Source organism: Arvicola amphibius, chromosome 10, assembly GCF_903992535.2.
Source record: "Arvicola amphibius chromosome 10, mArvAmp1.2, whole genome shotgun sequence".
In the NCBI taxonomy this organism is placed as follows: Eukaryota; Metazoa; Chordata; class Mammalia; order Rodentia; family Cricetidae; genus Arvicola; species Arvicola amphibius.
Genome location: NC_052056.1, coordinates 37,838,676 through 37,865,833, shown reverse-complemented (window position 1 = coordinate 37,865,833; position 27,158 = coordinate 37,838,676). Strand labels below are relative to the sequence as shown.

Here is a 27,158-nt window from a genome sequence, read left to right as displayed (position 1 = left end):
AGGAGTACTGAAGATCAGTTATGTTAGGAGCAGACGCAGTTGAAAGGAACATTTTGCTTTGCTGGAGGGTGTGGGGCATGATTTAATGTGTATGCAGAGGTGGAGAAAGCAAAATTTGAAGGGACAGTAAAGTTTAACAACTACTTTTCTAAAATCATGATTAGATTAGTTCATCTAGAAAAACAGATGTTAAACTGCCATGGAGTCCATCCACCTGCACCTCTAGGGTACTTGACAAAGCTCCTGTTTCAAGACACAGACTTCCTTTGTTTTGTCTCCTGTCAAAGGCTGGTTCCCAGACAGGGCTTTTCCCTGTAATGCCACCCTACTCTGTCTGTTCTTTGTTCTCTGAATGTTACACAGATCCACTGGAAGATTCTTTCTGTTTATTCTGCAAAAAGCGAGCAAATGGAAATGCCCATGAAAGCTCTTAATAAAGTGTCAACTTATCTTTAATATAAATTTTTTCCTTTAAATTTTTGGTCTGTTTGGAATTTATCTTCACAGAAGGAGTGAGACATGAACTTAATCATTACAGATGGCTACTCAGCTGTTGGACACAACTGTTGAACAATCTAGCTTCCTCTGCTGCCTTTGTCACCTTTTCTTGGGCCGTACATTTTCACATGCATTTGGGTCTGCTTCTTCCCTTTCAGTTCTGGCCCGCTTCTGCCGGTCCTGCACGTGACAGTCCCAGAGGCTATGACACACGTATTGCATTCTGAAAGTGATAGCGCCTTTTCTCAGTGGCCTTGAGAAACCTTTTTTTTTTTTTTTTGCCATTTTTTGCTGTATAATTTTGTAAAAGTTTAAAATTAGCTTATCTAGTTAAAAAATTTGCTTGGAGTTTTCCTTGGAAACCAGTGAAATTTGTATCTGCTCCCAAGTAAAACAGGCATATTTACAACACCAAATTGTAACCGAGTTACAACACCGTCTCAAGAGTATGGTGCCCACTTTAAGAGCTTTTCCATCCCATGATGTTTTCTTTACATAGTTTAGAAAGTTTGTTGCCTGGTATTCTGCCTTTCCTTGTTTCTAGTTTGAGTCAGATCATCCCTTCCACTTGCTGGCTGTTTTTCGCTAGTGCGGTCTTGGTGCTTTTACCCTTGCCCTGAACAATGTGTTTTTCTACACAGTGGTGTAAATGCACCTTTAAAATGACTCACGGCACTCCCCTGCCCCGATTCCTTTCATGGCACCCTACGTCAGGGCTCACTGCTGCACACGGGAGATCTACCTCTGGTCTCAGGTCAAGAAAGCCATGTGTCTCCCTCTCTCACTTCGTGTGGGTCTCTGCTCCAATGCCATCATTCGTGTCCCTCTCATTTCCATGCCTTGTTTTCCCTTCTGTAATGCTCCACTCTTTAGGATGTTGTCACGCGTATCTACTTGCTTACTGTCAGCTTTTCCAACAGAGCATACATCCCTAGGGCAGGCACCCGCGTTACTCATGGCACACAGAATATACAGGCTGGCATCTGTGAGGAAACACCCGGGAGCCCCAGAGGTCGACACCGACCTGATGAGCTCCAGGGCTCGGACGGCAGAGCTGCAGATGATCAGCATCAGGACTGACTTCTTCTCGCTGTGCGTTTTCCGAAGCTTTACCCACTTAGGACAGACTGGAAGACAGATCACAAAAACGATTCCAGAGACAGCAAAACAGTGCTGTGAACACGGGATATTCTTCAATTATTTATTTCTAAGTGCTTAAGAAAATAAAATTTAAAAAAAGCCAAGCACTGACTGTTATTACATTTTCTGCTATTTCAGACAGCGGATTAAACTTTATGTTTAATGCCCGAAGACACTGCTGACCAATAGTGTAACTCTGATTCAGTCATGTTAGATTTTAGTTTAGCTTAGTCTTTTGTTTGTTTAAAGACAGGATCTCACTGCATAACACTAGCTGGTCTGGAACTCATAGACATCCTCCTGCCTGGGGTTAGAGACATGGGTCACCACACCTAGCCCAAGTGAAATTTTAAAGAGACAACCAGCATAACCTAGAATGAACTGACAATAAATAATACTTCAAACTCATTATTTATTATTATGATTATTAAATAGGATTAGAATTTCAATATTTTAAAGTTTTTTTATTTTTATTTTTTTTATTATGTATAGTGTTCTGCCTGCATGTATGCCTGACGGCCAGAAGAGGGCGCCAGATCTCATTACAGATGGCTGTGAGCCACCATGTGGTTGCTGGGAACTGAACTCAGGACCCCTGGAAGAGCAGCCAGTGCTCTTAGCCACCGAGCCATCTCTCCAGCCCAATATTTTAAAGTTTTTATGCCAGGATATTATTCCTATTATAATCCAGGTTTACATTTGTAAAGTTACATTCTGAGAAATGTTTAATAAGCACAAATTTGGTATCATTGTACCACTAAAAGGCTGAAAGAAGAATGTCAGATCACTCTATGTAAGTCACATTATTGCTAGAAACAAATAAATGATATTTTGTTATGAATAATCTAGTTTTTTTCTGGTTATACACAATACAAACTAAAATATCAAATCAGATTGGCTGTAATAGCGAGGTCCCAATTCTGAACATGTAAACAGATGTTCTCCCAGCTATTAAAAATCACATGGCTCAGTTTCTTGATCTTTCAGGTAAGAAGGTCAAGTTCAAGGATACTGGAGGCTCTGGACTAGGACATCACTTTCCGGAGCCCTAGACTAACATCTAATTGATTATAAACCCAAATGGGGCCTGCACCCAAACTCCTGAAGCCAGTGCAAAATGGAAATACATTTAGACATTAAAACATCACATCAAGATTAATGAACATCACAGTGTGGCCTACAATCTCAGCATGTGAGAAGCTGAGGCAGGGGAATAATGAGTTTATTACTGAGCCCATATAATATGACTGAAAAAAACAGATGTAACCATAAATACCTCTCCACTTAAGCTAGAAACTTTTAATTTTAAAATTGCAGTGTATAGGTTTAATTTAGAGAGACTAACCTGACTTATTTATTTTGGGTTTTGAGTTTCCCTTGATAGCCCAGGCTAGCATTGAGTAAGTGTTGCTCTTCCTGCTTTAGTCTCCTGAGCATGCTGGGATTATGGGTGCACTGACAAACCTGACTTCAAACCTGTTTTTTTGTGGAATAATGACCTGGTAAATAATTTTTTAAACATCAGACTTTACTTACTTTCTTTTAGATATGAAGAGAGACTGTGAGTCAAATCATTGGCCTTAAGGAAACAGGAGTCTAGAAATACGAGAAACATGCTTTGCTAAGAACTTTGCAAGCACACAATCCAAACAGATTAATATGAATGATGAATTCTTGAATGAGTTATAAAACACGAGTGACCTGGAGGCTCATTATTTAGTGTTATTTAAAATAACAGCAGTAGCAATAATAGACTTTATTTTTTTAATTTAAAATATTTTATTTCTAGTTTTACATTTTTACTTAAAATGTATTTATAGCCCTTGTCCCTCTCCCACTCCCTTCTTCCTCCAGCTTCCCCATGTTTCCTCCCTCCAGGCCCTTCCGTGCTCTCCACTATTAAATTGATACCATCTTTTTCTATTTTTATTGCTAAACACACATATATAAATGTAACTTGTTGAGTATATTTTCGTTGTTTGCGTATTTATGGAGATGACCACTCTCTACTGGACAACCTGGGCTCGTCCCTGGGGTAGGAACTTTTAACGCTCTGTAGTAGTAAAGTAAAAGCTCTGCACATTGTGTACAGACAGGGGAAACATCTTTACACTTGCAATCTATGAATGAGGCCAAGGCAAGGTGAAGTGGCTGGGAAATTTATGAGAAACCTCGAATCCGTTAGTTACCTAGAAAAGCGACTGACACAGTGGTGAGGGAGCAGTCAGCAGAATGGCAAAGATGAGAAGACACATGCTAGTAAGAGCTGTGGAGAATGTGGGCTGAAGTAACATTTACCAAATGAAGGTAGAATGGTCAATGGATAAACTTGTTTGGAAAGTAGTAATATTAAGGTAATATACTCTGTGATTCTCTGATTTATTTTCTGGGTAAATAAAGGCATTTTTCTTGTGCATTATAAATGGATACACAAAAAGATTAATTTTGGCAAAATTTATGATCCTGAGATGTGGGAAGCCCTACAGGTGTCCACATCTGGGGAAAGGGGTGAGTGCTTTGTGACAGATGAAAGGGCTGGAACACTATGTAGCATCTCAGAGAAGTGACTTAGATGTACACAAAGCCACATCTGGCATATATGAGAATAGTGTGAAGAAACAGAATGAGAGGCTCTGCAAATGTAACTTAGATAAAAATAAAGATATATACCCAAATGGCATATAAAGTGCATGCATAAAACGATGTAGCAACTGTCTAGAGTAATATTTATGAGGAAAGGAAATATAGCATAGACTTGGAAAGAATGGGAATAATGTATCAAAATGCAACACTTCAGCCTAGCTGTAAAATACAGCAGGACACATCAGAATAAACAGGGCCTTTGTTGATAGTGACAGTCACAGCTTATATAACATTATGGTTATCAACTCAACTCCTTCTATAGGAAAAAGTTTCTGTGTAAACTTAAGGGTGTTAGGGGATGAATTATTACTGAATTAAATTTGATTTAATTTAATAATAAATATAATACATAAAGCTTATATTACATAGCACTCTCCAAGTTGTTGGCTCAGCAGAGGCAGGGAGTGTCGGAGGTCTTTACAGTTATAATTCTCCCAGATGAGGAACACTGACAACAGAACGATAATTCTCCCAGATGAGGAACACTGACAACAGAACGACTCTCCTCGGCTAAGTCCCTGAGGGGGACTTGTGTTTCTTTTGAGGAGACTCCTTGGTGAGTTGGCTGCAGCTAGACTAAAGGCACTTAGGGTCACTGATCTAAACCAAACCAGCTCTCAAGAGACAGCAGAGGCTAATTAGCTCTCAGTGTTCTTTGGTCTGGAAATCCCTAATTACGTTCCCACGTGTAAGATGTTAGCGGTGTACAGCACAATTAGTGGTAATTAAGAGGACATGTTCCTGCCCTTCAGACACAAACGACCTCAGATTAAAATCCAGTCAGACACTTGACCAACTGATTAGAAACAATACTCTATTATTTACATTCCTTCTTTAACCTATTCCTAATAACAAATGGCATCTTTTATCTCTTCAGCTAGCACAGTTACTACCCCGGGAGGCTGTTCTCGGTCACGGTGTGGTGACTGGGGTCTCTTCTATGAAAGCTTCTAATGATGCCCTAATTGACTATGTCTCAAAATAGTCATCTAAAGCCTGCTCTTTCTGGCTGTTTCCAACATACTTTCTCCCTCCTAAAGAAAAAAAAAATCCATTAGTCCATGATCTTACACAGTTATGTTATGGGACTTTAATAAAACAATAATATAACACAAACTTATTATGTAACTTGGATGAATCCCAAGGGTTTCTTATAAACATTAGCTCTCAACAATTCTGCAGAGAATCAAGGTTTATGATGTTCTCTGAGGTCATAGAACATGTTCTTCACAAATCCTTCCAGGGCACAAGTTACATGCTAAGGAAAACTAGAAGAGGAAACTGAGTCACACTAAAAACTAGACACCAGGCTCAGCTTGAGCCAGGATTTGTGACAGCAGGAGCAGCCAGTAAACTTGGGCTCAGTAAATTTGAGATTCCAGATACTGTTTGCATCCAAGAGCAAGCCTCCAGTTCCCTCAAGGGCAATTGTCTTGGAAAAGAACACACAGGGGCACTCCTGCTGCTAATCCCAAGGAGCATTTAAAAAAAACAGTGCAGAAGAATGATAACTATGCAGGGAACAGGCTGCTCCTCAGCTTCTCAAGCTTCTAGCACGCACAGAGCTGCAACGGAAAGTCAGCTACTGTTGACTTCTTCCCCAAGTAGCACGAGTTGTTTTCAGTAGCCTAGAAATAGCTTATCTGGGGCAGTGGTGCCAAAGCGCCTTATGGTTTGCTTTCAGGATAACATCTGGTTTCTCCTATCCTTGCCCAGGAGTCTTACAGATGCACCACAATCTAAAAGCTTAGAGCAGGGACTGTAGTTTTGCAGGTCTTTGAAATTTTAAATAAGGCATGGGAACTTAAACCACAGCGGCTTCTGTGAAATGCCCAATTCTATTGCCACGTTTGGCGAGTTGGCTTGAAAGAGTCTTGGGTACAACCTGAATACTACTCTCCAAAACTGAAATCATGACCACCACAACAACACAACTAAAATGCTTATTACAAAATCTTGTTAATTTTTTGGAGATAGGGTGTTTATTCTATAGCTCAAGCTGGACTCAGACTTGCTGGGATCCGTCTGCCTCAGGTTCCTGATTTCTGGTATTCAGGGCCCAGTTTAACAAGCTTCCTAAGGCTACAGTTCTTATTTATAAAGAAAGGTCAACAAAGTTTCACACCAAGACTTTTAAATGTCTGAAGTGTCCTTATGTGAGTTTAATACCTATCTTCATTAGAGACATTTATTCCTAGAAGAGTCTGCTAAAATTGTATACTGAACAATTAATCTTTCCAGTAAAAGATAAAGTACATCCACAAACCTTAGTATTCAATTCAGCAAAACCCATTTTTTTTGAATCCCAAATAAATCACTAACAGTTAAAAAGTATTATATGGAGGGGAGAGGATTAAGAGCAAGGGAAATGTATAAATCCCACCAGTGGAGAGTCCTATAAAACAGTAGAGAAGAAATGACCCTGTCTGTTCCCTATCCTTGGGACACCTGCCACGGGCCACACCTGGTAGGTTGAGCTCTTCTAGTTCAACCACAGAACGACTGCCGCTGTAATGGTCCTTGATCAGCTTCTGAAGGTCCCCAGGGGTCCCTGGTTTGGGCTCTGATTTTGCAAGAATATCAGAAATTTTCCTCTAAAAAAAGAGAAGAAAAAAAGGTAGAACATTAGATTTTAGAATGGCATGTGGCATAGGTTCATTTCTCTTTTGGTGGTAGCTGAGTGGGAAACCTTATTGCATACTTCTTAGACATAGTGAGTGCTTGAAACATGAAGAAAGGATCGAAAGGCCTCCTTGTAATGTCTGGTCTGTATCTTTTGGAAGTGAAAACTTTGCATTCAGCTCAGCAGTAGGGTATTTTTCTGTTAAAGTTCTAGAAGTCTTCTTGCTAGGCAAACTTCTCTTTTACTCCTAAATACCCTGGACTCCTAAAAGAGCAGAAATTTGAGCACTTCTTGTACAATCTGGCTTTTAGGTGATGAGCCTCAGACTGGATTTCTACAGACTAAGCTGAGCACAGGTGCTCACTGAAAAGTGGACTTGATGCTACTGATTGTCCTGATTTAGGAGGCAATCCCAAGGCCCCACGAAACACAATAGAACAGATGCCACAGAAGATACTTTCTCTCTTTTGATGTAAACTTTTGTAAAATGTTTATTTACATAATATACATATTTATACTCCTTTTATTAAATGTTGTAATATATGGAAGCGCGATTGCCCATTTTTGTCATAAACTTCCCTTATTTCTTTGTAATGCTTCTCCAAAGACCCAGACTCCCCCCACTCCCAGTGTCAGAACTACTCAAGGTCCCATCAAAGGCATCAACCTAATGTTGTCACCGTGGGCATATATTAGCATGACCTCTGCCAAGCTAAACTAGCGAGAGTTCTGACCTTGAACCTCTGGAACCTAACCCTCTGCTCCTCAAGGCTCTCTTATCAAAGTGCACTTAAGGCATTTCTTTAAGGACGTGCCAGACCTCAGCCAATTTGGCATGTTCTGCCTTTCTATTTGGGCATTTGTAAGGAAAGAAAACACACGTCTGCACACTTCTTTCTGAATGCTTGCTGTTAAACAGCGGACGGGTCGGACCCTCTTCTCTCCTCAGCTGACTTCAGCAGCAGACTCTGGCTGCGGAGAACTGCACCGCTGCTCTCACGCTAGAGCTGCTCTGTAAAATGTCTGCATGGGAGCAACGGCCCTTCTCTGCACAGACACAGTATTAAGGGGGGGCAGCTGCCTTCAATTATGGCTCAATTAGAGTTAGAAATACCCGACAGTGCCTTCCTCTACCTGTTTTCATTTTGTTTTTACTTTAGTGTAAAGGCTTGAAGCTGGAGTGAATAGGAAAAGGGGAATAGATTTTCTTGGATAAAAGTGGGGCAGCGGGTATAGGAGAAGCTCTGGGTCCTTCTAGATTAGAACCTGTGTATAATGCCACAGTGAAAACCCAGCAGGCAAGAAAGCCGTTGGACTCTCACAGGAGTGAAATGGGAGTCAGAAAAGTTTAATTTTAGTTCCCCAAAGAAAATTTCTTCCTGGAGACCACAAGAAAGTTAACAGATCTCACTGACTCTTACAATTTCTGGATCTCTTAGCTGGGGGCCAAAATAACTTCACATAAGTATGATATATAAAAATGTCATGGAAGTCACATGTGTCCACACCACTGTGACAAACTGTTGCTGGTACCTTTTTCCACTTCCTGGTCTTCCGGGCTTCCTCTTTTGTTTCCTTTGGTTTCCTCAAGAAACATTCTGTAGGCTGTAATAAAATATAAATGAGAAAACTTTCATCTTTGCAGGATGAAGTGTCCAAAATATAAATGAGGAAACTTTCATCTTTGCAGGATGAAGTGTCACTGACTGCTATGAGTCCCGAAGCTTTTTCCATCGTGCACAAACTCCTCTGAGTACCTTGGTCACATTCCATAGCGATGCTGGAAGACCCACTGGAGCTGTGATGCAGAGCTGAGCTGACAGAATTTGAGAAAGCACAGATGACATAAGACTGGAAAAATCTTTGAACAGCGATCACAATGTGTGAGTGAGTGAGTGTATATATGTGCCTGATGTGTGCAGATCATTAGAGATGGAAGCCAGGGGCTGGCTGGTAAGATGCTGGCAGAAACAGATGAGCTTAACATAGGATGTGGCAAGGCGGTCAATGACCAGAGCAACTGAAGTCTTCCAGGAGTTGCCTGTGCAGACGGCCGTACTTCCAAGCAGTATTGTTTATAGAACCCACTCCTTCCCCCTCTTCAACAAGCAGAGAAAATCCAAGGTAGGATGTATTTACTTACGTTTTTACAAACCAACTGTGCCAACCAGCTGTACCCATGTAGTCATTTAGAAATGACCACAGAATAAATGTTCTTGTTAAGGGACTGAAAACAGGCTCCACACTGTAGCACCAAGAGCGACTGATTTGCCAGTGGCCTTGAACCCCAAGGAACCCATATAGTTTGTTTTTAAGCTGAGTTTCTTCTTTAAGGTAGTAAAGCAGGAAATTTGGACTAAAACCTTGATTTATAAAATGGAATGTGAAGGTTCCACAGATATTAATCATAAGCTACTAAATAAAATGTTTCCTGTGCTGAGTCCAAGTAGAGGATGTCTGTTTAACCAGTCAGTCACCGGCAGCCACCTTTTCTCTATGACACTGTTCAAAATGATCGTAGATGAATCTTTTTAAGAAAGTGAGCAGATTAAAGCCAGGCATGGTGGTGTACACCATTAATCCCAGATGGAGAAGCAGAGGCAGGTGGATCTCTGTGAGTTTGAGACCAGACTGGTCTATATAGTTGAGTTTCAGGACAGCCCGAGTTACATAGTGAGACCCTGTCTCAAACAGCAACAAAACCTGCAGATTAAAAATGCCTATGGCCTCAAATCAAAGAGGGATATAATGGTCCATAAGTTCTTTAAGACACTGGGCCAGCACCAGCACTGTTTAGACATTGTTTCAGGCAGTAGGGTAGATTAAAATAACATGGGAATCTTTCATCCTTAGCTTCTTTACAGTTTCAACAAACAGCCTGTGAAGACCAACTGCCTTGCAGTTTAGGAAAATAAAGATATTGTCTTTCTTACTTAGAAAGTTGAGCTGTCTTGTGGATTTAGATTCATGTCCATTTTATATTGGTACATGCCAATAAGAAACTGGGCCAAGGCCGCTAATATGTCACAGGAGAAGCCAGATGGCCATAAGCATCTAATTACAGAACAAGGAAGCATTGAGCTCTCCCTTCCAGGGCCAATGCCTGGATGTAATTAGCAGAGCCCCTAAAGCGCACATTGGACCCAGGCCTACAATCTCAACACTTGGGAGGCTGAGGCAGGAAGACAGCCACGGGGTCAGTGAACGAAGAAATGAAATGAAAAGAGGGGGACGCGACCCCTCCTAAAGTGTGGGGGTCTTAACTGTAGGGATGGAGAAAGAAGGCAAAGGGAGAAGTGCAGCCTGCGGATCCTCCCAGCATTCCTCACTCCACTCCCTCCCCTAGACCTCTCCCTTCCAGGGGCTGGGCTTCATTTTCCTTTCCCCAGCCTCCTGATCCCTATCTCTGTCTGTCTATCTATCTATCTATCTATCTATCTATCTATCTATCTATCTATCTATCTATCTATCTATCTATCCAACTCAGCTATCTTGGCTACACTGGTCTCTTGGTCTCGGCCCATGCTGGCTTTCTTGCTCTCTCTTCAAATAAATGAGCTTATTCAAATCACCATAGATGGAAAATAGCTAAAGCCTCTGGCATGATACCCTGTGTACTGTCTTGTGAGGCCTGTTCTTGATTGTGGCCTTGTTGATGGAGGCCATGATAGGACTCACACACAAGTCAACTTCCCCATAAAAGACTGGCGCATAGATTATACATGACCTATACCTATCGTCAGCGAAGGATTCAAATAGCCTCTTGTATGGATACTGTCACAGGCCTTTTACAAGCATTTCCATATAAGTGAGCAACAGTTGAAGCCACATCAAAGATCTCACCCAATTTAATGTTATGTATGGGCACCCATGGAGAAGTGTCAGCGACAGGAGTGCTGATTCCACAGACACATCTCTCCAGACCATGCAATACATTTTCTAGTAAAATATATAAAAACAAAAATCCGGGAAACCATGCCTCCTGGTTTACAGTTAGAAGAACATGGCCTTTTGATGGGCAAAGAAAAGTAAAAGCTTCCCCTAATCCCACAACAGCTGATGCCAGAGTCAAGAAATGCTGTAGTGTGGTTATAGACCGACTTCCGAGCCAATAGCTGTGATGCTCATGAGACTATACAGTGTGGTTATAGACCGACTTCCAGGCCAATAGCTGTGATGCTCACAGGACTATACAGTGTGGTTATAGACCGACTTCCAGGCCAATAGCTGTGATGCTCACAGGACTATACAGTGTGGTTATAGACCGACTTCCAGGCCAATAGCTGTGATGCTCACAGTGACTATACAGTGTGGTTACAGACTGACTTCCGAGCCAGTAGCTGTGATGCTCACAGGACTATACAGTGTGGTTATAGACCGACTTCCAGGCCAATAGCTGTGATGCTCACAGTGACTATACAGTGTGGTTACAGACTGACTTCCGAGCCAGTAGCTGTGATGCTCACAGGACTATACAGTGTGGTTATAGACTGACTTCCGAGCCAGTAGCTGTGATGCTCACAGTGACTATACAGTGTGGTTACAGACCGACTTCTGAGCCAATAGCTGTGATGCTCACAGGACTATACAGTGTGGTTACAGACTGACTTCCGAGCCAATAGCTGTGATGCTCACAGGACTATACAGTGTGGTTATAGACTGACTTCTGAGCTAATAGCTGTGATGCTCACAGTGACTATTACCTGTTTGGTCTGTTCGGTTTCCTTTGGTGGTTCAGAAACTGAAGCTGTGTCCTGCTGCATCAGCTCTGTGTCCTCTCCTTCCTCACCACCTGATGGTTCTGAAAAGGGATACAAAGTTCAACAGTTAATGTGTGCCCCTTCCACACTCTCCTGAGAGATTTAGAGGCTTAATTACTCCATCCTTTCTCTAGAAGGTGATGTTAACAAAACTTACCTATATTGGAGACTGATTTGAGCATTCAGATACCAGTCTTGTTTATAGTCTGAAACACTAAAGATCACCTAACAGTAAGGAATGTTTAATTATGTTACAGTTTGGGTCTGAAATGTCCCCTATGGTTTGATTAAGAAACGGTCCAGCCAGGGGTGTGGTGTGCGTGCGTTTAATCACAGCTTTTAGAAGGTGGAGGAAGAAGGATATTTATGAGTTTAAGGCTGGCCTGGTCTACACTACACAGCAAACCCAAGATAGCCAGGACTACATAGAGAGACCTTATTTCCACAAAGCACTGAAACCAAACCAAACCAAACCAAACCAAACCAAACCAAACCAAACCCGAGACAAAAGGATGTGGTAGTGCAACATCTAGAAATTGGGGCTTAAACTTTGAAATTAGGCTCTGGGGCTATGTGCACTTGATCAGTACAACTAGCCCCTACTTCCTAGAGGGTAAGCCTAAAAGGAATGAAAAGTTTTATCCAACAACCACTTCATCCAAGCTAAATACTAAAGAAAAAAGGTGTTCCCATCTGTGGCGGTTTGAATAGGAATGGCACCATAGAGTTATATTTAATGTTTGGCTTATCGGGAGTGGCACTCCACTTGTTGGAGTAGGTGTGGCCTTGTTGGAGGAAGTGTGTCACTGTGGAGACCAGCTTTGAGATCTTATATGCTCAAGCTAGGCCTACTGTGACCCTCCTTATGCTCCCTATGGATTAAGATGCAGAACTCTCAGTTCCTTCTTCAGCACCATCTCTGCCTGCATGATCCATGTTTCCTGCCATGACAATAATGGACTAAACCTCTGAACCTGTAAGCCAGCCCCAATTAAATGTTTCCTTTAGAAGAGTCGCCACAGTCATAGTGTCTCTTCATAGCAACAGAAACCATAACTAAGACGCCACCCATCACCAAAGGCACTCTAACCTAGGTGGGCTGTAAGGATGCCTTCGATTCTTCTCCTCCTATCACAAGGGTGTTTGCAGAGACTATCAAGGAGGGAGATGGGAGATGGGTTTGCTCCTCACCATTTCTGCAGCACCAACAGGGAACACCTTGGGAGCCTTAAATTCTAAATTCCCCTATTGTAAGAAAGTTGTCTTTCCCATCCCACCGGGATGACACTGAAGGAGTCTAGTGGTGAGTCAGGGCCTTCCTATTTATTTATACATCTTAAAGTTGGGATACAGAGTATAGCTGGACCATTGCTGAGCAATAGTGAGGTCTAACGCAGCCTCTAAAGAGCATATACAGATAAACAGTAAGATAAAGATAAAATGAAGGGAGGTCATCAAACACATTCATAGGAATGTGTCTTCCCATAGGAAGATAGGAAAACGAAAGTAAGTGTAAATTACAGAAAGTAAATGGGAAAAGACCCCAGTAGATTTAAACCCCAACACTTCCTTATATTACAAAGAAAGAATGTGGGGGCTGGAGAAAAGGCTCAGCTCGTGTGAGCACTTGTTCTTTCAGTTCCCGGCACCCATGTTCAGTGATGCCATCTGTTACTCTGGCTCCAGGGGATCTGATGCCATCTTCTAGCCTCCACGAGCACTGTCACACATGTGTACACACACATACACACATACACACATAAATAAAGAAAATAAATCTTTAAAAAAGGTGTAAACATACCAATTCAAAGACAAAGACTAATAGAATGGATTAGAAAATGTGACCTAACAGTAAGAAACAAAGCAAATATAATGATATAGGAAAGCTCAAAGGGACAGAAGACAGAACAGCAAATATTGGTGAGAAGGAAAGCTACAGTGGTTGCATAAGTATCAGAGTGGACAGCTGTCCTAGTTAGGTTTCTGACCAAAACCAACTCAAGGAGGAAAGTTCCCCCGGCCTCAGCTTACAACTCACAATCTACCACTGAAGGAATTCAGGGCAGAAATTCAAGGCTGAAACTGGAAGCAAAAACTGAACAAGAGGCCACAAAGGAACAGTGCCCACTCCCACAGTCTGCTCAGCCTGCATTCTTATACTTCCCAGGGGTGGCACTGCCCACAGTGGGCTGGGCCCTCCCCCATCAATCATTAATCTGAAAATGCACCACAGGCTTGCCAAGAGGCAATCTGAAGACAGTTTTGAAACTGAAGTTCCCTCTTCCAAGATGACTCCAGTTTTTGTCAAATTGACAAAAAGGAAAAAAGAAAAAAAACAAACAAAAGAAAAATAACTAAGGAGAAAGCACAGAAGCACAACAACAAAATTTACCAGAGAATTCGAGATGAGAGAGAATAAACAAGAGTGAAGTGCTCTTCCCTCTCTATCTCTTTCTCTCTTGGTTTTTTGAGTCAGAGTTTCTCTGTGTAGCTCTGGAAGTACTTGGATTCTCTCTGGATGCCCTGGAACTCACTCTGTAGACCAGGCTGGCCTCGAACTCACAGAGATCTGCCTGCCTCTGCCTCCCCACTGCTCAGATTAAAGGTGTGCACCATGGCTGCCCGGCAAGAGAGAGTGAATCATTTAAGATACAGTAATCCAAAATATGTGTGCACCAAATCATGGAGCTACAAAGCAGGTGGCAGCATAGCCTGACACGTAGGAAAGCAGAGACAGATAAACCCAAAATTCAGTGCAAGTGTTTATAGTCGTTTTTGAAAATTGAGAGAATGGTTAAATTAGCTAAGATATAGAATTGAGGAGCACAAGCAAGCAATAGCATCTGATCAAAATTTGTAAGGTGGTTGCTAGCTGCCATGTGGATGCTGGAAACCAAACTTGTATCTTCTCAAGAGCAATGAGTATTCTTAACCTCTGAGCCATATCTCAAACTCCAAAATATCAACAGATTAAAGGACTGAAGTAGATAAGAGGATGTATAACAATGCTCAGTGAACACTGTCCTTAATAATTACAGGCTTAACAGTGTATTACGAGTCAACAGGGCAAGGATGTTAAAACTTTTGAGATTTGCTCAACAAAGGCAGTATGGCAAGAAAAGGAAATAAACACATACATTGGAAAAAGACACAAACTACACCCATTTGCAGATCATATGCTTGGTTATCTTACAAAAAATCCAGGGAAATCCAGGAACTAAAGCCCATTGTTTATATAAAAATTCTTCTTTTTAAGATTTTTTTATTATAGAATTTTTACAAATTTTCACCTCCTCCCCTCTTCCCATTTCCCTTCCCCTCCTCCGTCCCCCTTCCCCCTCCCTCTCCAGTCCAAGGAGCAGTCAGAGTTCCCTGCCCTGTGGGAAGTCAAGGTCCTCCCCCCTCCATCCAGGTATAGGAAGGTGAGGATCCAAACAGACTAGGCTCCCACAAAGCCAGTACATGCAGTAGGATCAAAACCCAGTGCCATTGCCCTTGGCTTCGCAGTCAGCCCTCCTTGTCAGCCATGTTCAGAGAGATGAGGGGGAGAGAGAAGTGAGAAGGGGCGGATGGGGAGAGCTTGGGGGAATGGGACAGTTGGGATGGAGGAAGAGTGGATATGGGAGCAGGGAAGTATATATCTTAATTAAGGGAGCCATTTGAGGGTTTGCAAAATTCTTCTATTGGATTGTATCACTAGAATCTCACTTTCCTTGTCTCCTAAGCTATCTTCATCTGAGACCCTTCAGTGAAGCCTTAGTTGACTCCACAGCCTTTTTCCATTCTCTGTCTCTGCACATCTTACCACATGCTTTCTAGACTGTAACTTGTAGATTAGCACATGATTTTATTCACCTCATGGCATGTGATGGTATCAAATACACACTAGGGTTTCTTCTCTACCTGAACCACATACTTCCTGAGAATATGCATGAGTGTCCAAAGTATTCAGCTTAAGGTTAGTTTGGAATTAGAAACATCCCCTATCTATATTTTTAAAGAATTATTGAATGTACGTGAGGTTTTGTATGCACGTATACATGTGCCCCATGTGCATGTCTGGTGTCCAAGGAGGTCAGAAAAAGGGTAGATATCCTGAAACTGGAGTTATGATAGTAGGAGCTGCCATGTGGTTCTGGGAACTGAACCCATGTCATCTGCAAGAGTAGTAAATAACAGCTGAGCCATCTCTCAGCCCCCAGTCCTTATGAAATGTTAAATTTCTTTTTACTTAAGGCTGGGTTTTCTGTGTAACAACCCTGGCTGTCCTAGAACCCACTTTGTAGACCAGGCTGGCCTTGAACTCAGCGATGCGTCTGCCTCTGCCTCCCAATAACTTTAAGATGAAAAGAGTGTCCTACATAGAAATAGGGGAGGAAGAGTTTTGAACTCTATAGTCCTCTATTTCCTTGAATTTGCTATCTGCAAAATATAGTCTATATTTGGCTAATATAGTTGAAAATAGGTAATTATTTCAAAGACTCTCTGCCTATGAGAAATATTTAAACTATCTTGTTAATCAAATACTCTGAATCTCAGTTACTTCTTGTTCCAAAAATTATTTCATCTTTTGAAACCTTTAACATAAAATGAGGTCATCTCGTCACCGTGTCTTGAACACATTAGCTGTTTCCTTACTGATATTTTTTGGTTCCAAAAGAGGAAACTGCTCCTCTGAAGTAAGGAAGGTAGTTCTGTGATTTCCATTAAGAGAACAGTGCAAGAAAAGCATAGCAGTCCAAGTTAGCCAGTCTTCAGGGCTGCTGGGAAGAGAGGTGACGCCAGGCCTGTCCCACTCAGTCCCAGTGGGTCATTCAGCCTGTGAAGGAGAGGCACGAAGACAGGGCTGCATTTCTCCAACTCCCCGAGGACTATTTAAAAAACCACATAGCCAGAAGGGATTGGTTGAAGTTTTCCAAAAGAGGAGGCAAGGACAACGTCCTTTCCCGAACCATAGCAACAGTATCAATTACAAACAGAAGGTTGCTCAGTTTTCTCTCAGTGTTCGCCTTTATCTCTATAAATATCTGAAGTCCAACTTCCCAGCACTGAGGCCTTGAGAGGGATGCTACAATGGAATTATGCAGTCAAGTGGTCTTTAAAACTTTGTGAAAGAATGTTATTTAAATCACAACCCATTCTTACTGTGATCCCTGCTCTTGTTTGTCAACTTGACTACATCTGAAATTAACTAAATGCCAAGCAGTTGGGTACACCTGTAAGGGATTTCTTAAGTAAGTCATTTGTGGAAGACACACTTTTAATTCGGATCTTTTTGAGGTGGGAAGAACCTTTAATCTGGGTCACACCTTCTGGTGGCAGACTATATAAAGGACACGGAAGACGGAAGCCTTTGTTCTTTGCCTACTTGCTCTCGCTGGCAAGTTCATGCCTTCACTGGCATTAGAATGTACTTCTTCGGTATTCTGGCATACACTGAAGGCCAGCTGAGATATCCAGGCTGATGGGTGGAACTGGATTCTTGGACTTGCTGTTGGTAGGCAGCGATTGTTGAACTGGTTGGACCACAGCCTGTAAGTCACTCTAATAAACTCCATATACTTATCACAACTTACTTTCTGTAGTTAGTGTGTTGCACAGGAATATGGAAATTTTAGGTAAACGACCATCCAGAGAGTAGGTGATTGGCTGCAGAGCAGATGGGCTGGATGGGTTTCTTATCACCGTGATAAAAACACTATGATCAAAAGCAACTTGGGAGGCAGGGGATTATTTCAGTTTCTAGCTGTAGTTCATCAAGAAGGGAAGTCAGGGCAGGAACTCATGGCAGGAACCTATGGCAGGAACTAAAGGAGAGGCCATGGAGGGACACTGATTACTGACTTGCTCCCATGGCTTTCCCAGCTTGTTCTCTTATACAACTCAAGACCACATGTCCAGGGTGACACCACACACAGTGAGAGGGGCCTTCCCACATCAACATTAACCAAGAAAATGCCCCACAGATTTCTCCACAGGGCAACCTAATGGAGGCATTGTCACTGATATAAAAACTAGTGAGCACAGCACTTATGGCCGCTGTTGGTGTTGCTCAAATCTGCTACTGTGTATAAGGAGTCTTAGACAAAGTAGAAGGAGTGCAAGTAGTTGTGTCCTGATAAATTTTACAATAACATTTTTAACTGGACTTGGCCCCAGGTCTTAGTTTGCCAACATTGACTTACTACATGTAAGTTAAAAATAAAAAGTGTTTTCAAGGTTTTTTTGTATAGCATAGTTTCTAATTGTTTGATTGGGCACCTATATATGACAACAGATAAACTTGTTTTGATTTTTGCTTGTTTGAGTCAGGGTCTTGTTCTATATCCCAGGATGGTCTCACACTCACAATCTCTTTGCCTTAGGGTCTCTCTGACTCTCTTTCTCTCTATATTTATTTATTGTGCATGAATTTTTGCTTGCATGCATGAATGTGCTTAATGTGCATGTCCGGTGCCCTTGGAGGTCAGGAGAGGGCACCAGGTCCTCTGGAACTGGAGTTACAGATGGTTTCGAGCTGCCACGTGGGTGCTAGAAACAGAACCCAGGTCCTTTGCAAGAGCAACAACTGCTGTTCACTACTGAACTACATTGAGAGGCCCTTCCATTAGTCTCCTGAGTGCTGGCAAACTTGGGTTATTTTAGAACTTTTCTGGTTCTGAACACTTACCTTTTAATCACACACACACACACACACACACACACACACACACGAACATATCCTTACTTCATTTTTGTCAATTTTAAACAATAATTCTAACAATTTTTTAAAATTGCATATAACCTAGGTATACTGGCACATGACAGTTCAGGAACTTTTAATGGCTTCCTATTGAATTGCTCCTTTATAATTATGTTCTGACTGTCTTTTCACCTGGGGAGTGGTAACAGTGTTTGGCGGTTCCCTGGGAAAGCTACATCATATAAACTGAAAAGTAATGCTGCATATAGAGCCTTAAACGCTCTAAAGAGTTTCCCCACAATTACTCATCCCTTGGAGCCGGATTGTTTTACTTGGCCAAGAGAACCAAGGCTCAGAACTCTCCTCAGGAACCATGTTCCCAGCTCATTAAGAGACTCCCACCAGCACCACTAAGCAAGCACACATTCCCACACTTCAGCCTGCAGGACACAGTGAGGGGAGCGGAGGACAAGGCAGTGAGCAGTCATGCTGGGGAAGAAGAGGCACTCAGCTTCACTGAGAGGTTGTGCATTAAAGGAGGTGCCATGTTTTAGTGGCTTCTGTACACCCATAGGGCAGTTAATACAGATACACCGGCTTTATGGTCGCATAGGCCACCTCAACAGAGAATGATTTTATCTGTAAGTGCACCTCGCTCAGGCTATTCAGGAAATAAAGCATCTTTTAACTTTAATATGTCTTACTTCCTGCCAGCATCTTACCTCTTGCTGTAAGTTAGAAAAGGCCTTCTGAAAGCAGAACTATGACTGTCTTAGGGCTGCTGTGTAGCGTGCAGCTCCACCTTTCAGCTCAAAAGAAAACCAGGGAGGAAAAACAGGGGGAAATGGAGACACAGTGGAGGAGGTGGCGGCAGGGCCACAAATTCATGCCAGAACATGTGACAATACTGTTCAAGAGAGCAGGCTGGTCTCCAGTCATACCATGGCTGGCCAAGCTGGTTGAGGGTTTACGCATCAGGATCTTGGAGCCCCCAAAGTCTTCTGAAGGCTTCATGCTACTGGAATAGGTTATGCCATTCTGTGCCCCACCCCACTGTCTCTTACATTTTTCTCTTTTGTCTTCGTATTCTCTTATAAACACAAGGAGCTGGGCAAGATCTACCTCTTTATCTCTTAGGCTCCTTAGGGTCCCTTCTTCCAAAGGATCTGACAGAAGAAATGTTCTAGGACAAAGTTCTGAGCCGGTACTCTGTAACGCCAAGATTTTTTTGGTCTTTTGAACTTGGGGCAATTCAGAATGGGGAGTGGGGGCAACTCCTTTCCCCCACTTATTTTGTCATTTCTAATGGAAAAAGCCACAATTCCATCCATATTTCAATAATGGTTCTATTTTCAGTCTGGGATGTTCCAAGGAACAGATTCAGAGTTTTGCTTACAAAATATGCTGCATGTTCCCACAGGAAACTTTAAGGCCAAACATTTGGAGCGGGATGGCAACACATGAGATGAAGTTGCTTTCTTGGTCCTGACATTCTGAGAGCAGTAGAGGGTTCACACCAAAAAAAGCACCTCAGAGAGAACTTGGCTGAAGAAAGTCTGAGTTGCTTAAATGCTAATGCTTCCTTTGCCATTTTTAAGTTAGTTGAGTTAAATCTTGGTTATTATCTAAAAAGGCTGACTGGTCTAGTTTTTGTAATACTTTATATATTTCTTTTAAAAAATTAAAGCTGAACTCTGGAGTTGCAGCACATGTCTTTAGAGGCAGAGGCAGATAGGCTCTCTATGAGTTCAAGGCCAGCCTGGTCTACATAGAGAGTTCCAGGACAGCCAGGGCTACATAGAAGAATTCTTTCTCAAATAAGTAAGTACGTAAATAGATATGTATTTATTTTCTATGTATGTGTGTGCTAACTTATCTGTATGTGCACATGTGTGCAGGTGCCTGTGGAGCCCATAAGAGCCAGTTGGCTCCCCTGGAATTATACGTACTGTTTGTGAGGCAACACTTGGTGTCGGTGCTGCGATGTGAGCTTGGGTCTTCCGCAAGAGCAGCAAGAGCTCTGAGCCACTGAGCCATCTCTCCAGCTCCCTCAGTGTCTTTCTTCATGCAAAATGCACAGATAAAGCTCCTTGCAAACCACTAGCCTATGCCAGGCTCACATGGTCCTCACTTCACCTGTGAACTCTCACGCTTCACTAGAGTTCTCATGAACTCTCATGAACACGCGTCACCTGTGAATTCTCATGGCCTCAGTGGCAGGGGAAGAGCCTTCAATGCCTCAGGACTTCTGCTACCTTTGTGACAAGCATTAGAAATAGGTCATACAGGAATCAGGGGACAGTTTTCCTTCTGCCTTCTTTCTGTCCTGTAATAAAGCCCTGTTCCCCGCCCCACCTGCTTCCCTTTCAGCCTAAAGAAGAAAAGCTAAGTTGGTTTGAGTGACAGGGATCCCACTTCAGTGCTGCACGTTCACGTTCCTTTCTAGTCTGCTTTATCCTGAAATATCTGTGAACTAAGTGAACAGGCAGTGAATGGCAGTGGTAGTATTCTGTGCCTTGGTACGTCTGCAGAGTTTACTGGGTAAGTATATTTGGTGCATCTGGAAGCACTGTATAAACTCTCCACTCCTAGACTAGAAAGCAGTAAAAATGGCAATGCTTATATAACCCTTACTTTTATATAAGACACTTCTAAATGCTTTAAGTAAATTAATTCAACCCTCATGTAAATGTTAAGAGGTAGGGGCTACTGTGATTACCACCCATTTTACAGAGGTAGAAACTGAGGCAAGGTAGATGACAAGAGTACCAGGCTTTAGACCCAGGTAGTATGGATTCAAAGCTCTCTGCCCATCATGCAAATTGTCCCATTAAGTTGGAGAGTAAATTAAGCTCCTTTCTGGTGGTATGACTGCCTACGGGATTTGAGCACAGCTCAGCATAACCATGTATGTCACTTTTAACAAGCACACATCTAACCGAGGGGGAAGGTGCTGTATGAAGCAGGCAGCTTCTCTTTCCTAAAGCCCAAAACCACCGAGTTCAGACCTCTGTCAGTACCTTTTCCCTGTGTTGTGTTTCATCTGTGCAGAGAACATAGGGTAGTGCTGTGCTATGTTGTCAACTGTCTAGTTAGCAGGGATCCACAGGGATCCATTGGCATGTTAACGTGGGTTACTACTGCTTAAGTCAAGGAATGGAGATGAGAACATCCTCATATGTTATACGATCCCTAATAGCTCTGAAAAATGCCCCCTAAATTAATTTATTGTGTGCATACAGTTTCATGTGTGTGTGCACACATGCGTGTGCCACAGATTAACCTTGAGTGTTGTTTTTGTCTGTTTTTTGGAGACAGGGTCTCCTGTTGAAACTAAGATCACTGAGTAGGCTGTGCTAGGAAGCCCGTGAACTCCTGTCTCCGTCAACAGCTCCCAGCTCTAGATTACAGACAGACGCCACCATTCCCCTTACGTCACCACATCCGGCCTTTTACACGGGTGTGGGGGATCTAGCTCAGGCTCTCATGCTTGCATCGTATGCGCTGTGCTGGCTGCGCCCTCTCCTTGGTCTCTCTCTGCAGGACACCTTCTAACAGCTCTCAGAACAGTGCTCGGGGTGGCTGTTTTAAGAGGTGTCAGTATAGAGGAGAGATGGGAGAACACTAGGAAGGCTAAGGTTTTCAGTTCCGACTTTTATGATTTTGGGCAAATCACTTACTTTATGCTACAGCTTTCTCATTTGTAGACTGATGAAGTCATACTGCTGTGAATTACGATTCTCTTTTGGTTTATGGTAAGTTCTCTTGGAAGGTATACACCCTAGACACATCAAAATTTCCAGAGTGTGGCAGAATGTTGAAGCACTGGAGGAAAGGGTCACATCCTAAAGAAGACAGGTGACTGGGGCTCTTCATGTGGGTGTGTAAGTTATGCCATCTTTCCTAGACAGAAATTTCCCGAGAGAGACACCTGAGTCTGCACTTAGCCTGGTAACCCAGTGCTGCAATGTGTTAACTCCAGGAAGAGACAGAACACAGTGGAAGGCACAGTTCTGTTAGGATTGCCTTTGGCCCTCACGGAGACTTCAGCTGCCTGCTGATGACTTACTGCATACCCTCGATGTGTCTTGCAAGTCCATAAATACTCCTGCTCCCCACAGGAAAGACCTTTCTTAGGGCCAGGACAATGTGCTTCACTGTTTCGTCCTGAGAATCTCCTACTGCTAAGCTGGCTATCAAATCACTGTCAAGTCCATGCTAAGAGGGTTTATATTTAGAATGTTCCAGAACCTCAGATCCTTGATGATGATGACATGGGATAAAGCAACACTGAATAGCCTAATGGAATATATAAGATGGTCTACAATCAAATCTACTTGTCAGTCAAGTTAGAGGGGTTCTTTGTTTGACAATTAATTATAAAGAACTTATAAATAAAAACACCACTTGGCAAAATTTTAAAAAAACATTGTTTACCTCTTTTCCTCATACAGGAGAGATTGCTCAGCAGTTAAGAGCACCGGATGCTCTTCTAGAGGATTTAAGTTCAATTCCCAGCACACACAAGGCAGCTCATACCTGTCTGTAACTCTAGTTCCAGGGTTTCTGACACTCTCACAGAGACATACAAGTAGGCAAAAACATAGATGAACATAAAATAAAAATATATATTTGAAGAATATATTACATAAATTACAAACTACAGCCGCCTTTGCCTTGAATGCACCAGTACAAACTGTCATTCACTCTGCGCCAGGCTAAGTGAGCAAAATCTATTTGAAGGTATCTTGTTTGTAAACATTTGTCAGATTCTAATTTTTTTCTTTTTGTATTAAAATTCAACTATGGATGTATATGAATCAAAATAAATGGAGATAATTTTTCTCCCACAGGAAAAAAAAAAGAAAATTTAAAAGAAACAAAAATTTGGTCCCACTATAAAAAGATATTTTGATCATAAAAGAAAATTATAATTTGATGCATTTGTTTCCACATTTGGCTCTTGCTCTGTGTATATACATGTGTGTTTTCACATGTGCACTCAATTTTATATACCTAGAATTATTTTCTAAATATAAACACTTTACCCTTTAGTATTATATATAAACATTTTTCTATGCCATTAAATAGTTTTACTGTTTTGTAGGAAGGGTCCTCTTAAGTTGTTAGGATGGCCTTGAACTCATGATCCTCCTGCTTCAGTCTCCCAAGTTCTGGGACTGTGTGACGAGATCAGCCTACCCCGAGCTCTAAGTTATTTCATATTGTGTTACGTGGTATCTTTTTAAAAGCTGTACACTGCCCTGAGATACTCCATTTTACAAGCCACGCTAAACTCCATGTTGAGTGAGAAACAGAGGCAGGGGACAGACAGTTGAGAACTCTACACTGTCCAGTGGGTTTCAGGCTCATTTTGAAGCCCCACTGCTGAAATGGCCTATTCGAATCGCCTGTGTCCTCATCTGACTATTTGATAGTTGTTCTGTACTTTGTTTCTACATCCTCCTTGGGTTTGCACTTTGCCTAGGCAGCTCAACTCTGACCATATGGCTTGACCTTATAGACTAATAAAGATTTTTTTATGCAACTCCGTGGAAATCCTCCTTTCATCTCTGTCAACTTTCTTTAAGAAGGCCTTTGGGAAATTCCATGAACTCTGCTGTGGCCTCTTGTAGCCATTCAGTAACATGCGCGGCGCGCGCACACACACACACACACACACACACACACAGAGAGAGAGAGAGAGAGAGAGAGAGGGAGAGGGAGAGGGAGAGGGAGAGGGAGGAGAGGGAGAGGGAGCAGAGAGAGAGGGAGAGGGAGCAGAGAGAGAGGGAGAGGGAAAGGGAGAGGGAGAGGGAGAGGGAGAGGGAGGAGAGGGAGAGGGAGAGGGAGAGGGAGCGGGAGAGGGAGAGAGGGAGAGGGAGAGGGAGAGGGAGAGGGAGGAGAGGGAGAGGGAGCAGAGAGAGAGGGAGAGGGAGCAGAGAGAGAGGGAGAGGGAAAGGGAGAGGGAGAGGGAGAGGGAGGAGGGAGGAGAGGGAGAGGGAGAGGGAGAGGGAGAGGGAGAGGGAGAGAGGGAGAGGGAGAGGGAGAGGGAGAGGGAGAGAGAGAGAGAGAGAGAGAGAGAGAGAGAGAGAGAGAGAGAGAGAGAGAGAGAGAGAGAGAGAGAGAGAGAGAGAGAGAGAGAGAATTATGATCTAAGAGTTCAATGTTAGTAGGGACAATCAAAATAGGGAACCTGTGTTTCCCCAGAGATCAGCTACTGAGGGAAATCAGGACTACCAACAAACTGTGACTGACAAAAGTGATACAGCTTGTGAATTTCCTGTTAGCCCCTAACTTTCGACACTGTAGAAAGTCACAGTCATGTGTGCTTCTGCTCAGGATAGTGCCACTACATTTAGTTCCTGATATGTATGCTCCCAGAAGACTTTTAGAAGGAAAACGACACTGTACAAGAATTTTTAAAGAAGGCCTTAATATCTAATTCCTAGAAGATTTGAGTCAACTTATAAGCAATTAACATTGCAAAATATTACCTGTGTTATCATAAGCCAGCAAACAGTAGGCATTATATTCTTTGTATTACCAACCAGAAAAATATGACGTGACATTTTAATTTGATTACAGGCAAGGTTCAGCATCTTTCTTGTTTTAATAGTCATGTTGTGCATTTTTACATGGGTAGAATTTCTTAACCTTTGCTCATCTGTCAAGGATTTTTCAATGTTATTGACTTATTGAAGTCTTTTGATGTTAGAGTTAAAATTTAAATGTTTCATTTTAAAATTATTTCTGATGTATAATATTTACACTATATTAAGATTAAGTTATCACATATTTTCATTACAATTCTACTTGGAGAATTCCCTCATTTCAAAGCAGGTAACTATCTATGGGGAGGTGTCTAACCCAAGGCCCGGGGCTATATGTGGTCAAAGACAGCTGTGAATGCCCCCCTTCCAAAGTCAAAAACTTACTTCAAATGGTGGTATGGGAGAACTTTCTGTATTCTGTCAATCATGTTTTAAATATATGCTGATTGGCCAGGCAGGAAATATAGGTGGGTCAACCAGACAGGAAGTAGAGGCAGGGTGATGAGGATAGGAGAATTCTGGGAAGCAGAAAGCTCCCTCAGGAGTCCAGCCCAGACCACCGAAGAAGCAAGATGTGACCTGCCCCACTGAGAAAGGTACCCAGCCATGTGGCTAACATAAATAAGAATAATGTGTTAATATAAGCTATAAGATCTAATAAGTAGCCTGAGCTAATGGGCCAATCAGTTTTATAACTTAATGGAGATCTCTGTGTGATTGTCTTTGGGGCCAAATGGCTGTGGGACCTGGTGGGAGAACAGAAACCCCCACAAATAGCCCCTCATGTTACAAAAAGATTTTTTTTTTCAGTTTTCTTTTTTAACTTGAATACACTAGGCACCCTCCACCAATGAACTACATTCCCAGGCCTGTTTTCACTTCTGATTGTCAGACAGGGTACTCTAAATGCCCAGGCTGTCTCTGAACTCATTCCATGGCCCAGGAAGGCCCTGAACCTGCTATGTCCTTGTCTCAGTATCTCTAATTCTAAGTCTAAGTCATCGGGTTTAGCTTTGTCTGAGAAATTTTATGTGACTGCAGGTATATTGGCATATACAGTCATACAAACAAAGCATTTACTAATAAGTCATAAACTTTTATTTTAGAACAATTCCGTGTTATACATATAATTCTCACCACTTATTAAAGACAAAAATTTGCATACTAATTAGATGCATGTTCCTGTTTATTTTTATATTAAGAACTACATTTTGGGACTAGAGATGGTTCCAAGGTTAAGAGCACTTGTTGCTCTTGCAGAGGACCTGGGTTCAGTTCCCATCACCCACTTGGTGGCTCATAACCATCTGTAACTTCAGTTCTAGAGGACCTGGTGCCCTCTTCTGACCAATGCAGGTATAGGCATATACATGGTGCACATATATACATACAGACAGGCAAAACCCTCATTTAATAGTGCAAATACATTTTTTTTGTTATTTTGTCTTTTTTGAGACAGGGTTTCTCTGTAGCTTTGGAGTCTGTCCTGGAACTAGCTCTTGTAGACCAGGCTGGCCTCAAACTCTCAGACATTCACCTGCTTTTGCCTCCTGAGTGCTGGGATTAAAGGCATGCACCACCACCACCTGGCTAAAATAAATATTTTTTTAAAAAAGAATAAAAACTGAATATTTGATACTTCTAGACATACATCTTAAACGTTTTCCAGAGTTGACTGCTATTTTAATTTTATAATTATCAGTGGTTGAGAACTCTGCTCCATATAAACACATAACATAAAATTGTAGAAGTATGATTAGGGCTGTTTTAGGAAGCTGAAATCCTATCCCAATCCCAAGTCAAAATTCACTTAACTATTTTGTAAGAAAGAGAAATTACCAAGTCAAGTAGGAATGTTAAAAATTAAACATTCTAAAATAATTTGGTGTAAAGATACATTAACCAGATATTTATATTCTGAGCATGGTGGGAAACTGTTACGTCTTTGTTTTCTGTCTATCCACTATATTTCTTTTAGGAATGAAAACTTTGTATTATAGTAGGAATACTAATTTGGAACATACAATAGTGTCAAATACGAGCAGAAGTGTTTTGGGCAGCATTTATTTGGTGTCATGCAGACATGAGACGTGCAAAGCGTCCAAGTCAAACCAAGGCTGCAATTTCGTTGTGAGAAGCAGCATGGGTGTATGCCACCAGACACACCTCAGGTTTACTCAAATTCATTACATGCTTGATTCTGAGTTAATTTTTGGTCATTGCATATTCAAAAGCCTTGTACTATTGACAATTCTTTT

At 42.0% G+C, this 27,158-nt stretch overlaps 1 protein-coding gene across 1 annotated transcript in view; it reads right to left on the bottom strand.

Moving 5' to 3' along the window:
- Cmss1 (cms1 ribosomal small subunit homolog) overlaps window positions 1-27,158 on the bottom strand; it is a 298,143-nt gene that overhangs the window by 8,423 nt on the left and 262,562 nt on the right. Inside the window, exons 2-6 of the mRNA XM_038346285.2 lie at window positions 11,608-11,705; window positions 8,438-8,509; window positions 6,746-6,875; window positions 3,175-3,234; window positions 1,523-1,625 (exon numbers count right to left, since the gene is read on the bottom strand). Of these exons, the coding sequence (XP_038202213.1) occupies window positions 1,523-1,625; window positions 3,175-3,234; window positions 6,746-6,875; window positions 8,438-8,509; window positions 11,608-11,705 (463 nt within the window). The remainder of the gene's footprint in view (window positions 1-1,522; window positions 1,626-3,174; window positions 3,235-6,745; window positions 6,876-8,437; window positions 8,510-11,607; window positions 11,706-27,158) is intronic.